The 15816-nt window shown below is 51.6% G+C and overlaps 1 protein-coding gene across 1 annotated transcript in view; it reads right to left on the minus strand.

Moving 5' to 3' along the window:
* Positions 1-5217: 5217 nt before the first annotated feature.
* The window catches only part of TSPAN15 (tetraspanin 15), a 68194-nt gene continuing 57595 nt past the window's right edge, over positions 5218-15816 (minus strand). Inside the window, exons 4-8 of the mRNA XM_007940666.2 lie at positions 14149-14244; positions 12638-12754; positions 7819-7866; positions 5734-5850; positions 5218-5367 (exon numbers count right to left, since the gene is read on the minus strand). Of these exons, the coding sequence (XP_007938857.1) occupies positions 5218-5367; positions 5734-5850; positions 7819-7866; positions 12638-12754; positions 14149-14244 (528 nt within the window). The remainder of the gene's footprint in view (positions 5368-5733; positions 5851-7818; positions 7867-12637; positions 12755-14148; positions 14245-15816) is intronic.

Below are 15816 nucleotides of genomic sequence, written 5' to 3' on the forward strand. Positions count from 1 at the left end.
ACCAGCGGGATGACCCTAGGTAGTTCCTTAACCCTTCTGGTCCTCAGTGTCCTTTTCTGTAACATGGTGATTATGGATGAAAGGAGAAGAGCCCAGAGCCGGTGAAAAGAGAGGCAGATGTTGATTGGCTCTGTGGTGTGGTGGGGAGAGGCCACCCAAAGAAAGGGTTTTCCTCACACAGACTGGAGGCCAGCGCTCCCTCCTGTCCCAGCAAGGCCCCAGCATGGGCCAGCACCACATGGAGTTCAAGCCCAGAGCACTGGCCCATCCACCAATCCCTGGGTTGCCCAGGGCAAAGGCAAGTGCTGGTGGCCTATCAAGGGCTGCTTGGGGTTTATTTCTCTGTGGATACTATCTCCCCAGCCCATCTTCATTCATTCCATTCTGTAAGTCAATAAATATTGAGTGCTGCTATGTGCCAGGCGCTGCTAGGTGCTGGGGACACAGTGGAGATCAGACACCATATTCTCCATCTGAAACCTCTCGGCCCCATGTCTTCTTCCAGCCAGGGCTGCAGGATTCAGTTCTTTCAGGCTTTGACCAGCTTTGAGCAGGTGCAGTGGGACAGGGCTCCCTCTAGCCATGCTCATACTTCTCTTTTCCAGCCCCGGGGATCCTCTGAGGCCATGGTTTGAAATGTCACAGAAAACTACTCAGCACTCTAGTATGTACAGCCGAAACTGCCAGGAAGTTAACACCTGTGACCATGCTTGACTAATGGGGGTGGGGGCTCATGGAGAAATGATTCCCCCTTTCAGTGCTGGGTGGACAATTTGGTTTCCATTTCCCAAGCCTCCATGGGAAGTTTCGGAATGTGAACACCGCTATCTCGGTGGCTGATGCAGTAATACGTTTCTGTATTGGCTTTCTCTCATTCCTTGTTTCATGTCCCCTGGTCCCTCACTCCTGCTCCCTGAGATCACTTCCCATATTACCTGCATGAGCATTTGTCTCAGGATCCGCTTTCAGGAGAGCCTAAGCTAAGAGCAGCAGGGAACAAAAGTCTCCAAAATTCCCACATTCACGGAGCTTTTATTCTGGTTGTGGAGACAGAAAATAAGCAAGATAAATATGTTAAAATATGTTAAAGAAAATAAACAAGATAGTATGTTAGATAGTGATGAGTGCTAAAGGGGGGAGAGGAAGGCCAGGAAGGGGGCCAGGGTGTTAGGAAAGGAGACGACAGTTTCATTGAGGGTGGCCAAGGATGGTCTCACCATTTGAGGCAGGACCAGATGAAGCTAAGGCCAGGCACACTGATATCTGAGGACCTAGCACTCCAGGCAAAGGAAACAGAGCCTGCAAAGGCCCTGCCCATTCAAGGAACATTAAGGAGGCCAGCGTGGGTGGAGCACAAGAGATCAGGAGGCAGTGAGAAAGCTGGTGGGAGAGGTCACGTGGGGCCAGGTGGAGCCTCAAGGTCATATAAAGGGTTCCAGCTTTTACTATGAGATGAAAAGCTGTTTGGGGGACAACTACCATTTGAGAATATTCAATTTGGGATTTTTTATTGTGGTAAACATAAATATCACAAAAAACTTGCTTTCTATGTGGAACAAAATTCAGAATCATAAGAAAAAAAAAAGACCAGGTTTGCTGGTCTGATAGAGCCTGGTGAGACCCCTGAGATTATGGCCCCTAGTCACCCTTCAGGTCTGCAACTGAACTCACTCCTGTTGTTTCCAGCCAAACAATAGATAGGCATATGGGGTGAACATTTACATCAGATAGATACACTTCTTGGAGTGATCAATCATGAGAGAATAGAAGGGCAGTGTCTGCACAGGGAGATAGCTGGGGGGGTGGGGTGGGAGTGCACGGGAGGGAACGACACAGGGAAGAGGTAACTATGAGGAGGAAGTGGGAAAAGAGCTGTTACATTGTGGGGAATGGCAGTCAATGTCATGAGACAAAATGTGTATGAACTGCGGTGTGGAAAAGGAATTTGCTCTGTAAACTTTCACCCAAATCACGATAAAAATTAAAAACCCAAAAACTTGCTTTCTTTCATTCTTAAGTGTACAGTTCAGTGACGTTAATCACATCCACCATGCTGTGCCACTGCTACCACATTGTACTTGGAATTTTTACACAAAGCCTATCTTCTCTGAAGCATTTTATTGTTTTATTTTTATTGTAATTATAACAAGAAAAGTCCAAGATCTAAGCCCACAAATCCCCTCTACCTTGCCATAATGAGTCACACACATATTGTCACTTTCTACGTGTGCTATGGTGTAGAAAAGTACTGGTTTCGAGGGTCATTCTTCTTCGTGACAGGAGGCATCAAGATGATGTCATTGGCTTTGAAGCACAGAAGGGTGCAATAGCAAAGAAGTCCCCAACCACAGGATGGAAAAGTCCTCTCCACGTGTTCTGTCTTGCACTCTGGTGAGTGACTGAGGTTTGGAAGCAAAAGAGGAGCTAAGTGTCTGCTGGAGCTCAGTGTCTGTAGGCACCAACCCAGGAGCCCAGGGCCACACAAGCAGCTGCTGGGGCAGCAGTGGGGAGCTGCTTAGAGGGATGTCTGTGTGGTGGTGGAAACCGGAGAGGGCAAGTTGACCAGAAGTTTCCTGCTCCAGGGTAATGTGATTTTAGATAAGCAGACTCCATGCCACCTTGCTGCCCCAAAGGTAGCCGCCCTCTTCCCTCCAGGCTCAAAGAGACTCCTCAGAGAACAGCCCCGGCCAAAGGGCCAGGGGGTTGCCAGCCAGCCACAGGGCTTGACCAGGCCTCTGCTGTGAGCCCGTAAGGTCACAGTGTAGACCAGGCAGAGGCTCCAGCTGCAGCTGCAGTGGCTGTCTCGCTAGGAGACCCACAGAACCAGCCGCAGCCGCCTGTTTTAGCATATGTCCAGTGCCTGCACTGTGTGGACACAAGGCGACGGAGGCAGTTGAGCAGAGAGGCCAGGTTTCCAGTGAGATTCTACCCAGGTTCAAGTCATGGCTTTGCCACCTACCAGCTGTGTGCTTTGGGCAAATTACTTAACCTCTCTATGCCTGTTTCCCCATCAAGAAAATGGAGATAACAAGAGGTATTACATAGGGCTGTGAGGATTAAAGGAGTTGTTATTTATAAGATGCTTGGACTAGTTCTTGGCACAAAGTATACTCCACAATGTGTTACTATTGTGGCATTTTTCTATCCTTTCGAAAATCACTCTCCTGCCCTTCCTGACCTCACATAAGACAACTCAGGCCTGCACATATGGTAGACCAAGCATCCCACCACTTAACGTCTGCGTGTGATGGACAGTTCCTGCCCTTATATTGAGTTATTCAGGTTTGGGGCTCTTGGTGTTTTAAATCTATTGACCTGACTACTAAGAAGTTACCACAGGCATGATAATAACACCCACCTTACAAAGAGAACTGAGGAGATAGTGCCTGTGAGGTAAGGGTAGGAGCTCAGGAAGTGAAGCCACTGCTGTCCACCCTCATTCCAGCCTCTTTAACCCAGGATGACCCAAACCTTGGGGCAAGAAGGTTGGGTGGACTGACGCATGCAAGTCCTGCCATCTCCAGCAGGGGGCAATCAGCACCAAGCTTTGCTTGGCATTGAGCAAGTTAACACCAGTCCCAGTCCCAGGGCACAATAAATTGCACACTAAAAACCAAACTAAGGAGCTCTGGTAGCGTAGTGCCTAAAGCACTTGACTGCTAACCAGAAGGCTGGCAGTTCAAACCCACCAGCCACTCCTCAGAAGGAAGATGGGGCAATCTACTTCCGTAGTGATACTGCCTCGGAAACCCAAGAAGGGGTTGCTATGAGTTGGGTGTGACTCGACGGCACATAACAACAAAACCAAACTCACTGCTGTGGAGTGGGACCCGACTCATAGTGACCCTTCCTTGGGTTTCTGAGGTGGCATGACTACGGAAGTAGATTGCTCAACCTTCTTTCCAAGGAGTAATGGAGGAATAAAGGTGCTTTGGTGGCGTGGTGAATGAGGCATTCTGCTGCTGACCAGAAGGTCAGCGTTTCAAACCCACCAGTGACTTGGCAGGTGATTTACAGTCTTGGAAACCCAGTGGGGGTCACTATGACCCAGAATCCACTTGACAGCAGTGGGTTTGGTTTGGTTCTGGTATTTGGAGGGATAGTCACTCTGGTCCTAATGCCACAGGTAGATTTGGGAACACTGCTCCTTTCCTGACCTTTGGCTTCCCTAGTTCCCCATCTGCCCCAATTTCCTGATGAGGAAACTCGTGCCATACTTTGCCAAGCATCAGTCTCCCAGTTGGTAAAATAGGTGGTGTGACCTCTATCTCTTTCCCTGAGATTTACCACAAGTGAATTTCTAGACTGAACGGCAGCACCGGCGGCTCCGGTGCCACAAACAACGCTAGGACGGAGCAACACCAAAGAATGGGCGAGGCCATCCCAAACCAAGAGCCGCACCACGACTCGCTGATCTTGGGCATCCATGTCCATTCTGCCCCTACAGCTCTTGCACCAACGAAGGGTTTGCAGGCCAAGATTGAGAACTTCCTCAGCCCATCCCCAACCCAAAGAGCACAAAAGACAGACCAAAAAAAAAAATCATGTCTTTATTGTTTGATTAATGAGCTGGTCTGAAGGGGCACATGGGGAAGGAAATACTCAGTTTTAATGAGTTAGAAATTCCTGTTAACTGTGTAAAAACATGAGTGTTAAAAAAAAAAAAAAAAAAATCACGTAAAAAATAGGGTCAGCCAAGCAGCAGCCCTTGGGGCCGATCAAGGCACCTGAGAGGCTGAGAAAGGCCAGCCTGGCCTCAGGGGCCTGGATGAGGGGCAGGTGGGCTCCTCCTTCCCCAGAGGGCCACACTCACTCCTCTCTGTTTACAAGTTACTAGACAACCGCCCTCAACCGGGCACAAGTAGCCCTGGACAGGCAAGGCACTGCCGGAAATTAGCCCTGAGCAGAACCCTGAGCTCCCCCTTTCCCAGCCCCCCTTGGTTCCTCCAGGAGTGGGGAGATGTGATGTTCCTGGACGGAATCCGGAAGAGGCCACTGTGGAGGCTCTGGGGGAGGGGACGCAGGCCCGCCCCTTAGCGACACTGTGGCCCTGGGTGGGCCCCGCAGGCAGCCAGGGCAGCCAGCAGACACGGCTGGACTTTGGTCACTGTGCAGAGAGGGGCCACAGTCTGGTCCAGCCCCCAACGTGGACTGACAGATTCGGGCGTGGCACGGTCCTGCAGGAGCCGCTGTCCCTGTGGAGGTCCAGGTGGGGCCCTAATTGGGGTAGCACATGCAGCACCCGGCGCCCGCTGCCTCCACGCCGGCCTTGGCGCCTGGCCCCAGGAGCCCGTCAGTTACAGAGTACTCCTCGATGATGTCCTCCACCCGGGTGATGTATAGGAGCGTCAGCAGCACCCCCAGGAACTGAGGAGCAGGGGCAGGGCTGATGAGGGCTTGGTGAGAGCCTGTCAGGAGCCCTCATGGCACTGGGTGACAGGGAAACCCCACAGGCAGACTTCACCCCAACCCAGCCCTGCTTGGGCAGCCCCAGCCTGGGCCCTCTTCTGCCCCTTAAAGGGGAAATCCAGAGCCTTTCCTTGTCCCTCATCAGCAGAGTCCCCTCCATTCGGGGGGATTCCTGTCTCCACCTCCGCGCTGCCACTCACTGTCTGGGGGAACTTGGTGAGGTCTCTCATAATCAACAAGCCACACTTTACCTGAACTCACAGGCTGCCCACCACCCCTACCTGTAGCTCCCCTCTCTGTAGGAGGGGTAGGACACCAGCCCACCTGAGGGAGCAGGATGCCCAGCAGGATGCCAGCCATGATGGTGTAGTTGTCCATGAACCAGATGAGCACGGCGTTGGTGCAGCCCCGCACGTAGATGACGTCCTGCACGCTGAGGCGCTGCCCAGAGAGAGGGGCAGGGTGGGGGAACCTGGTGGGTCGGCTGAGCACCCCGCCCAAGCTCTAGTCCTGATTCTGCCATTCTCTGGAGCTCAGGCCAAGTCCCTCAGCCTTTCTGGTCCTCGTTCCCTCACATGCAAAGTGAGATGGCACATTTGGTTATCACAACAATCGGGACTGGGGAAAATCCTGAGCTCCACAAGCAACAGCCCTGCCTGCATGACTCTCAGATGCCCCCAGACTATTCGTGTGGTGAAAACCCACTTATAATTATGAGCCAAAATTCTAACTCCAGGTACATAGAAAAACCCAAATATTTTCTGCATGGTTTTAATATGCCCTGAATTGTTCAGAAATACAAGTATGTAAATAAATGAATGTACTTTATTTTGTCTGGAACTTTATGAAGAGTTGTTCACCAGCAACAATGATGCCAATGGATGTGAGTTATCAACACAAGCCCCTGTCTCAGCTGCCTCCGCAGCCGCTTGACTCACAGATTCCTGAAGTTGCAAACATGTGATGACTTCATTGTGTCTCCTGCTGTGTCTATCTTGTGCCTGAGCATTTCCATATTGAAATATATAATGGTTCATTGTTTTATTTTGTTTCTCGCTCTATCCACAATCATTGTGTTGACTGCTTTGAAATCAGATGTGTAGGTAGGTAATAAAAAGTCAGTTGCCATGGATTTGATTCGGACTCATAGCAACCACACGTGTGTCAGAGTAGAACTGTGCTCTACGGGGTTTTCAATGGCTGAGTTTTTGGAAGTTGATGACCAGGCCCTTCTTCTGAGGCACCTCTGAGTGGATTCAAACCTCCCACATTTTGGTTAGCAGCTGAGCACATTAAATGCTTGCACCACCCAGGAACTCCAAACAGGGCATTACCAAGTATAGCAAAATCTATGAAAGCTGGAACTTGTGTAAGGTGGAATATGTGTCAGAGAAGGAAAATGCAAACATTTTCCACTAAAAGGAATGACAGAGCTAAGACTGCACCCAGTCACAGGCAGAAAACTTGTGAGACCTGGAAAAGCAAGGCAGTTCCTTGGAGTTCCCACTCTCATACATTTCACTGCATTTATTTAAAAAATGGCTGTTGATTCTAATAGGCTAAGAACCAGTGCAAGGCTGTGGTCCTCAAACTTTACTTTGCATCACAATCACCTGATTGGGGAGGTCTGGGAGGTCTGCCGCAAAGCCTAAGAGTTTGCATCTCTAACAAGTCCCAGGTAATGCTGCTGGTCCAGGGACCCCATTTTAAGAGCCACTACTCTCAGGCATCACTAAAAACCAAACTCACTGCCGTCGAGTCGGATCTGACTCATAGCAACCTCTCCTTGGGTTTCCAAGGCAGTATCACTATGGAAGTAGATTGCCCAACCTTCCTTCCGAGGAGTGGCTGGTGGGTTTGAACTGCCAGCTGGCAGTCAGTTGCCTTAGGCACTATGCCACCAGAGCTCCTCAGGCATCACTAGGTCACCCTTATGTTTAGTTCCTTTCTTAGCACCCCCTCTAGCTTCTCTCTTCATCCAGGAGTGTCACCCAGGAGGCTAACCCAGAGAGGTCCCCCAAGAGGATTCACTGGGTCCCAGGCTGTGGGAGCCAGTTTGAGCCGTCTGCAGACCAGAGGCTCCAAGGGCAGAGGCAGGCTGGCACTGAGCACGGCTGGGCATGAAGGCATTCCTGAGCCCTGGAGGTCCCAGCAAGGGCTGTGTTGGGCCTCCCACAAATAAGCTCACAGTAGATTCTCAGCAGACCCTGGCAGATGGCCTTGCCCAGGCTATGGGGCTCCTGGCTCCCTGAGCCTTTTCTGGTCAGAGTTGAAGTGGAAAGCCCCACAGTCCCTGGCTCCTGTTTACAACTGGGAATGTTGGGGAATTTCAGAAGCCCCACCCCTCAGAGCCCCTCTGATCCTTATGAGGGTGAGACAGGAAGAGCAACATTTCATGAGAGACATTACCTCTTTGTCGATAGTTTTATAGCCACACATGGTATTGATGACTTCTGTCTGAAATGGAAATAGTAAAATAGCTAACATTATTGTTCTCCCCATTTTACAGATGAAAGAGCTGAGGCACAATGAGATGCACTGTCCAAAGTCACAGAGCCAGCACTGGTGGAGGTGAGATTCCAACCCGGGCAGCCGCCTGACTCCAAAGTCTGCACCTCAACATCCCCTCCCTCCAGAAATGCCCAGGGAGGAAGAGTCAGGTGGCTGGGCCAGCAGCCACCAGCAGCCACAGGGACTCTGAGAAGAGCATGCTGCTTTAGCCCCAGCCACCACCACCTTGACCTGCTGCTTCACTGACACAGTCAGAGGTCAGGGCAGGGCGGTTGCTGCTCTGCTAGTTTACCAGAAGGAAAACCTCAGGCCACAGCCAGGCCCCTAGCCAGCTGTGGTTTACCTGAGGGTGAGAACTGGGTCCCCGGCTAAGCTTCACAGACAGTCATCCGCTCAGAGGGCAGGGGAGAGTGCTGCCGACAGTTCCTTCATGGGAAGAGAGACCTCTCTGCGACTCCCAGCTGCTTGTTACTTTACACTCAGGGAAAGCCACAGTCAGGCCCCAGGGAAGCAGCCACCAACTGTCAAATCCCTACCCTGCACATCCTAAGTCACAAGGCTGGCAGGGGCACTTCCTGTCTCCCCTCCGTCCCCCAAGAAGTCTCCTTTCCCATGTATAACATGAGCAAGAACCAGCCCCCAGTCCAGGCCACCACCCCAGGCCCTCCACATCTAAGTGAAAACGGCTGTGGGTTGGAGTGCCATGGGTGGCAGTGACACCCTTGATAGCAGTAGCCGAGGGGCCAGCAGATCCTGTTCTGCCACTGTTCCTCTGTGACCACCTCACGGGGCTGCCAAGGACTGGCACAGGGGAGATACTCAATATAATACTTGTTGAATGAATGAATGAATGAATGGAGAGGCCCCTCAGTCACTTCTGTAAAGCAGTGACAATCAGTGAAGCCACCTCATGGAGTTGGCCTGTGAGATGCACACGTCACGTGCTAGCATAGGGCTGGGCTCGCCTGTGAGAGCACTCTCCATCTCAGCCCCAGGAAGGGCATCTGTTCTCCCTCCAAGAGTGCGGGCTGGGCCTCAGATGTCATCAGATCATGCTAAATGTCAGGGCTTGGTGTGTGGGCAGAGAACCTCCCTTGGTCTAGACTGCCACCCAGGTGCCCTCAGACCCAACAAAGCCCAGCATCCACTTGGTGGTCAGCATTGGTGGCACTGACCTCCCAGACTCCACACTGTGACCATGACTCTCACGGAGTCAGGCCTGGGGAGTATAGTGCATGAGAGCATGATAGCAGTAGATGCTTTCCACCTCATTTGTTTATTCGTTCATTCAATCGATAATATTGAGTACTATTTTTGGCACTTGGAATACAGGAAAATAAAACAAAGTCCCTGTGGAGATAGCTCAGGGGCAGGAATGCTTGGAAAGAAGGACACAGGGAAAAGGTAACCAGAGGGAAGAGGTGGGAAGAGAGCTGTTATATTGTGGGAATTGCAATCAGTGTCACAAAAGAAAATGAGTATGAACTATTGAATGAAAAATGAATTTACTGTATAAACTTTCATCCAAATCACAAAAAAATCTACTAAATCTGATAGTATAAAATTTAAATGTGTATAATGGGGGGGGGTCCCTGTCTTCGTGGAACTAATATTCTAGCAAGGGGGACAAATGAACCAGAAAATGAACAAAAAATAAATAAGTGAACAGTATAATGTGTAAGGGGAGCTCTGGTAGCATAGTGCCTAAGGCACTTGACTGCTAACCAGAAGGCTGGCGGTTCAAATCCACCAGCCACTCCTCGGAAGGACGATGGGGCAATCTACTTCCGTAGTGACACTGCCTCGGAAACCCAAGGAGGGGTCGCTATGAGTCAGGTCTGACTCCATGGCACATAACAACAACAACAATAATGTGTAAGAAGGTGACAAGAAACAGTAGAGTTAGTCCACTGCACCAGCCCTGGAGGCTGAGTCAGCCCCTGCCTCAGGAAGCACCAAGTCTCCCTTCAGATCCACAACCGGTGTAGAGGCCTTTCCTTACACCAAGAGCCCAGAACCTCCCCTGTCCCCTGGGAGAAGTTGCTTCCTCTGCCAGGAAAGCCCCGCACCACACTGCAAGATGCATCCATGGTCCTTCCAAAGGCAAAGCCTGTCTGGGTTTGACCACAGAATTATATTCTTCAGAAGGCTCTGCTGTAGGCTCACAGGTGCTGAGGTCAGCTGTCCAGTGGCCTCTCTGTCTGGCCCAGGACCATAAGACAGGAAATCAGAAAGGGGAGTTTTGAGCAGCCAAAAACAGTGACACACCGGAGCTCACAGAGGTTATTTGTGTGTGCTTCCTCTCATCCTGAGACACGGGGTGGATACGCTGGGTTATCCAGGGTCTGAGTACCCAATGGAAGCAAGAGAGAGGCCTCCTGGGACATATTCCAGCAACAGGGCAGCTCCTGGGCCCCTTCCTCGAGCCTTTCCCACTCAGGCGGGAAGTCCTGCCTTCACAGTGGCTCAGACTAAAACCTTGGCCTCCTTCCTGATCTCTCTCTCACCCACCTCCCACATCTGACCAACAGCAAATCCTGCTGGTTACTTTCAAAACTTAACCAGAATCTGGCCACATCTGAACACCTTCAGCACCTCCGCCCGGCTCTAGCCTCTGCTTATCCTGCCTGGTGTGGTGGATGCTGTGAGGACCCCTTCAGCTGCTGGAAGTGCTGCCAGCAGAGACCCTCAGCTGTTAGCACCCTGTGGTGATGACTTCAACTGAACAGAGTTGGGAAGTCCCTTCTCAGGTGGCCATCACGAGACTGTCAGTGTGAAGTAGCAATGCCTGGCCCCTCAGTCCAACCCAGGATGGCTCTGAAGGGCCTGTTGGATCATCTTCCTGGGTTTGGCTGAGGCCACTCTTGAGACTTGACCACTGCCAAACTTCTCCCACTGCCCAACCCTGCTTCGGCCTCCTGCTTTCCACAAATGGTAATTCCCCTTACTAACCTCTTGACTCTGACCAGCAGCTCAGAGTGCATCCTGAAGGGACCTACGACACCTGGCTCTAGCCTCCTGATTGAACTCCCTGTGTCTATCCCTGCCCCATGGTTTGTTTTCAGCACAGAAGCCGAGGGATCCTGGTAAAGCCTAGGTCAGACCCTTCTCTCCTCCACTGAAGCCCGGCCTGGTCCCTGCCACTCAAGGTAATGCCAAAGTCCTTACTATGACCTTCAGAGCAACCAGGGCCTCTCTGATCTCATCTCCTACTGTTTCTGCCATGCCCACTCTGCCCCAGCCACTCTGGTCTCCACACTGTTTCTCAACCATGGCAGAGCTATTCCCACCTCAGGGCCTTTGCACATGCTGTTCTCACTGCCAAGAAGCTACTCCCCTAGATCCCTGCAAGGCTCACACCCTCACTTCCTTCAGGTTCTTACCCAGAAGCAACCTTCTCAGTATTTAACATTACCATCCTCCAAGTCACTACTGAATTTTTCTCCTTAGCATTTACCACCTTCTGACACATTACATATTTTATTTCCCAGTTTTCTCAACAGTTCCATGTTGGGAGTGATTTCTGTGTGTTTCCTATATTCCCAGAAACTAGAACCATGGCTGGCACATAGTAGGTCCTCAACAAATATTTGTTGACTGACTGACTGAATGAATGAATGAATGAATAAATAAGTACAAGCTGAGCTTCCATATCTCAACTTGGACATCCAGGCACCACTGTGCTAGGTGGCTAATTTCAGGATCCCCCCTCACAGGCCTCTGAAAACCCTCAGTGCCTCCTCAGTGCTCCCCACTGCCCAGACAGCCATCCTAAAATGGCAGCCAAATTTTCCAGAACAGCCCAGGCTTTTTTAGGGCTAATGCACTCAGCATGGGCTCCCAAAAACCTGTGGGTGGGGCCCCACCCGCACCAGCAGCTGCTCGGTTTACAGAATCGGCAGTGGGCACAGAATGGTGGAAGCATCAAAAGAGAAATTTTCCATGACTCTTCGGGGCATGAGTAATTGCCAAACTCTCTGCCTCTTTCTAATGCAGAAACAAGATAATTTCTGGACACATTAGTCAAGCACAGAGGACTGGTGAAGCCACTAGCTCTGAAGCAGCGATTGCACAGGGCAGGGCTCCACACGGCTAGGGTGGTGACAGAATTGGGAGGATCATGGTGGGAGAGGCAGAGGCTAGTGTTTATGTCAGCAGACCCCCTTCCAAACGCCCAGTTGCTGATGAGCACCAGGACCACCAGAGACATCAAAGCGCAATCCCTGCTCTGGACCTCCAGCTGGCAGGCAGAGCTGGCCACCCCACTGAGCTCCCTGGCCTGCCTCTCCCGCTCTCAGCCTGGCTTAGTTCAGAGTAGTTCAGAGTGCAGCTGCCTGCATTTCTCCCCAGCCCTGTAGGTGCCTCACTTTCCTCATCTGTCAAGTGGGTCCTATAACAAACAGTGCCTACCTCCTCACTGGGAGAACTAAACGAGTGAATGCAGCCAAAGAACTTACCAACAGCACATGACAAGTGCTCACTAGCTGTCAGCCACCGCTACTCATGAAGACAAGGCCTCCCCACTGCACCCCCAGGTTTATCCCTTTTACTAGCCTCTGAGGCTCAGGGAAGCCTGGACTCCAACCACTACCTCTTGTTTACCACCCACCCACCCACAGCACCTCTGCCTTCAACTTGGGCAGGTAGAAAGATGAGAGAGGTGCATGACCAGTTAAGGTGGGCCCCAACATGCTCCCACCCCCCAGGTAGCAGGTACCGTGTTTCTGATGCAGCAGGTGTAGGGCACCCCGCAGGCCAGGGGCCCCGGGGCATTGCAGTCATGGTACTGGTTTTTGCTCCAATCTCGGTAGTCTTCTCCACCACAGCACTTGAACTGAGAAAGGAAGCAAACAGGAAAGACAGGCTGTGATCATTGCCAAGGCCCCCAGTCAGATGGCAGCAGGGGGCCCTGCCAGGAGAGGGATGGGTGGGGCGAGGCTGCAGGAAGCATATTTTATTAAATCAGAGCTGTCCAGAATGACCAAGAGATGATGAGCACCCTGTCACTGGGAGGCATGCAAGCAAGGCTGGGCAGCCCCAGGGTGGGATATCATGGCAGTGATTCTAAGATGAGCTACGGGGGAGCACATGAGGCTGTGCTTTGACAGGTCAGAGCATCCAGAAGAGTAGGCGCGGTGAGCACAGATGAAGTACTGGGCACAGGGCCTGGCACCAAACACGAGCCAAGTGAGCATTAGTCATCCTCCACCCCCACCTCAGGGAGAATGAAATCCCAGGCCAGCTGATGGCCAGTTCCAATGAAAACATTTTGCTCCACCTGGAACAGGGCTTGGCTCTCCTGGCCAGAGCTGGCGGGCATGTCCCTGGCAGAGAGAAGGGCCACCAGAGGCTGCACCTGTTGTGGCCACAGCAAGGAGCCAGGAAACTCAGGGTTGAGTCAAGGGAGTAGTCACTGAGTGTGACTTGGCTTGAGAGAGGTTGGAAGGGCCAGGCCAGCTGAAGCCTCCAGGGTAACGTCTCAGGAAGAAGCTGCTGGGGCTTGGTGATTCTGCACTCCTCATGTCCACTCTGCTGTCCTCGCCCACAACGTAACAATACAATCATCAAAGTTCCAAGCACTTCTGTTGAACCAAGCCGAGGTAACCCTCACACAGCCCTAGGAGGAAGGAGCCCTATGATCCCCTTATGCAGATGAGGAGCTTGAAACTCAGGACTGAATGAGAACAGTGGCTGTCCCACTGCCACTGCTCTTCTTATAACACCAACACACTTGGGGGAAACGGACAATGTCCCCAAAACAACTCATGATCATCACCACATTCAAAGAAGTGTCATGGAAGAAAGAGAGGAGACTTGCTCTGTTCCCCTAATTGGGGAAACTAGGGTTGGTGAAGACCTCTTTCCCCACTGGGCTGTCTTTGACTTGCAGGGGCTGGGAGGCTTGGAAGTCACTCTCACCTCAGGGACCTTTGCACATTGGAGACTACAGCACCCTCCTGCTTCTGTGGCATTGGGAGAGCTCCGGGGCCTTAAAGTGGCTTGTAGCTACTCCTGACCTTGTTCCCTCATCATCTTCTTTTTTTTCAGGGGAGGGTCCATGTGACTGGAGAGGGACAGGTAGGACGAGGACATCCTCTGCCAGGTGCATGGGCAAAGGACTAGGTGAGAAGGTTGAGGTCCAGCTTCACCCGGAAAAGCCACCTGACCCCTCACTCCTACCCTCTTGAGTAGGTCCTAAATGGGGGACAAATGGCATAGGAAGCTCACCTGTTTCTGAACAAAGTCCATGATGTTTTTGAAGTCCAGGTCATCATAGTAGTTCTCGATTCCTCTTCGAATATTGTCGTTGAGAAAGTCAATCGTCTGTTAAGAAGGAGAACTCACAAAGGAAAAGAACCTTATACACCTAGAGTCCAACCTGAGTTTTCCTAGAAGTCTGATCAGTACAGAGTGCCCACAGAGTCCAGGGAGCCCCATCCCTGCCTGCATGGTGTACCCCCTCCATTTCTTAGCTTTGAACACTCATAACCCCATTCCCCCACACCAGTCCCCATCTGGTGCCTGAACCCCTCTGCCATGTCCCAGCAGAAGTGGTTCACTCCATTCCTTATGGATCGGACACCCCAGGTCCCAAGGACATTGGTGTCCTGCCAGCAGGCACATAGCTCTGAAGCAGCAATGCTGGGTGAGGACTGCACTGTCCTAATTCCTGGTCTAGGTCTCTTTCTCCCACTCAGACTCAGGCCTGAGCTGGAATCTCCCCTTCATCCCTCTAGCCCCTGTCTCCACCCTTCTCCAACATTCAAGTTCTTATTTTACAAATGAGGAAGTGGAGCCTCAGAGACAGGCCTGACCTGCCCCAGGTTACAGGGCGGGACACAGCACGGTCTGGCACTCAGGCCTTTGACTCCCTCGTGGGGCCTCTTTCTGCATCTTTGCAGCTCTCCGGCCCACGGCCGACACAACCGACCGACCCTGGCAGCTCGGCCGCAAGTTTTCCACCAGGAAGGGCACTGGCAGGCCACTCTCTCCCAGTCACGCTGGGCTTTCTGCATCAACAGCCCTGCTGTTGTGCTGAGATCCGGGAGCACAAAAGGCCCCACAGCGGGGAGGGCGGAGGTGGGGGTGTGGACGCCAGAGCGCCACTCTCACTGTGACAATGGGAGCTTTCAGATACAGAGGCCTGCATATCACAGAGACCACACTGGCACAAAGGGGCCATTCTCGGCTCTGGGGCCAGGCAGAAGAGCCAGACTGATCCTGGGGAGGCACCCACGGCATACGTGGGACAGCAGGGCCTTAGGTTCCAGGCCTTCCTGCCACCGCAAGACCATTCATGGCTCACTGCCTCTCTCTGGGCCTCAGTTTTCCTACTTGTGAATGCACGCTGAGGCTTATCTTTTAAATTTTTTTTATTGTGGTAAAAATATATAGAACAGAACATTTATCATTTCAACATTTTGTACATGTATAAATCAGTGACACCAATTATGTTCATTCACCATGTTGTGTGACCATTGTCACAATCCATTTCCAAGCAGGCCTTTCTTGAAGATAACTGCTGGCTATGAGGCCCAAAGACTAAACTGAGAAGAGTTCTCAAGCCTCATCATCAAGAACACGGTCCCTGCTGCTAGCTAGACCACGGACACTTAATTTAACTTCTGAGTCTTGGTTTCCTCACCTGCAGAATGGGGATGAAAATACTGTCTGCCTCTCAGGGATGTTGTGAGGTTTAACCAAACTAAAACAATGACTGTGTTATTAAAGAAATACAACCAGAATGTTCCTTAGAAGCAGGGATGGGGAGACTCTGACTTGCTTACTTTGGACATGTCATCAGGAAAGACCTCGTAGACATAATGGAGAGGACATTATGTACAGTTGGGGGTCCGTGAAAAGGAGGGACACCATCCATGGATGGATTGACACCAT

Source organism: Orycteropus afer, unplaced genomic scaffold, assembly GCF_000298275.1.
Source record: "Orycteropus afer afer isolate SDZICR_OR568_19922 unplaced genomic scaffold, OryAfe1.0 scaffold00070, whole genome shotgun sequence".
NCBI lineage: Eukaryota > Metazoa > Chordata > Mammalia > Tubulidentata > Orycteropodidae > Orycteropus > Orycteropus afer.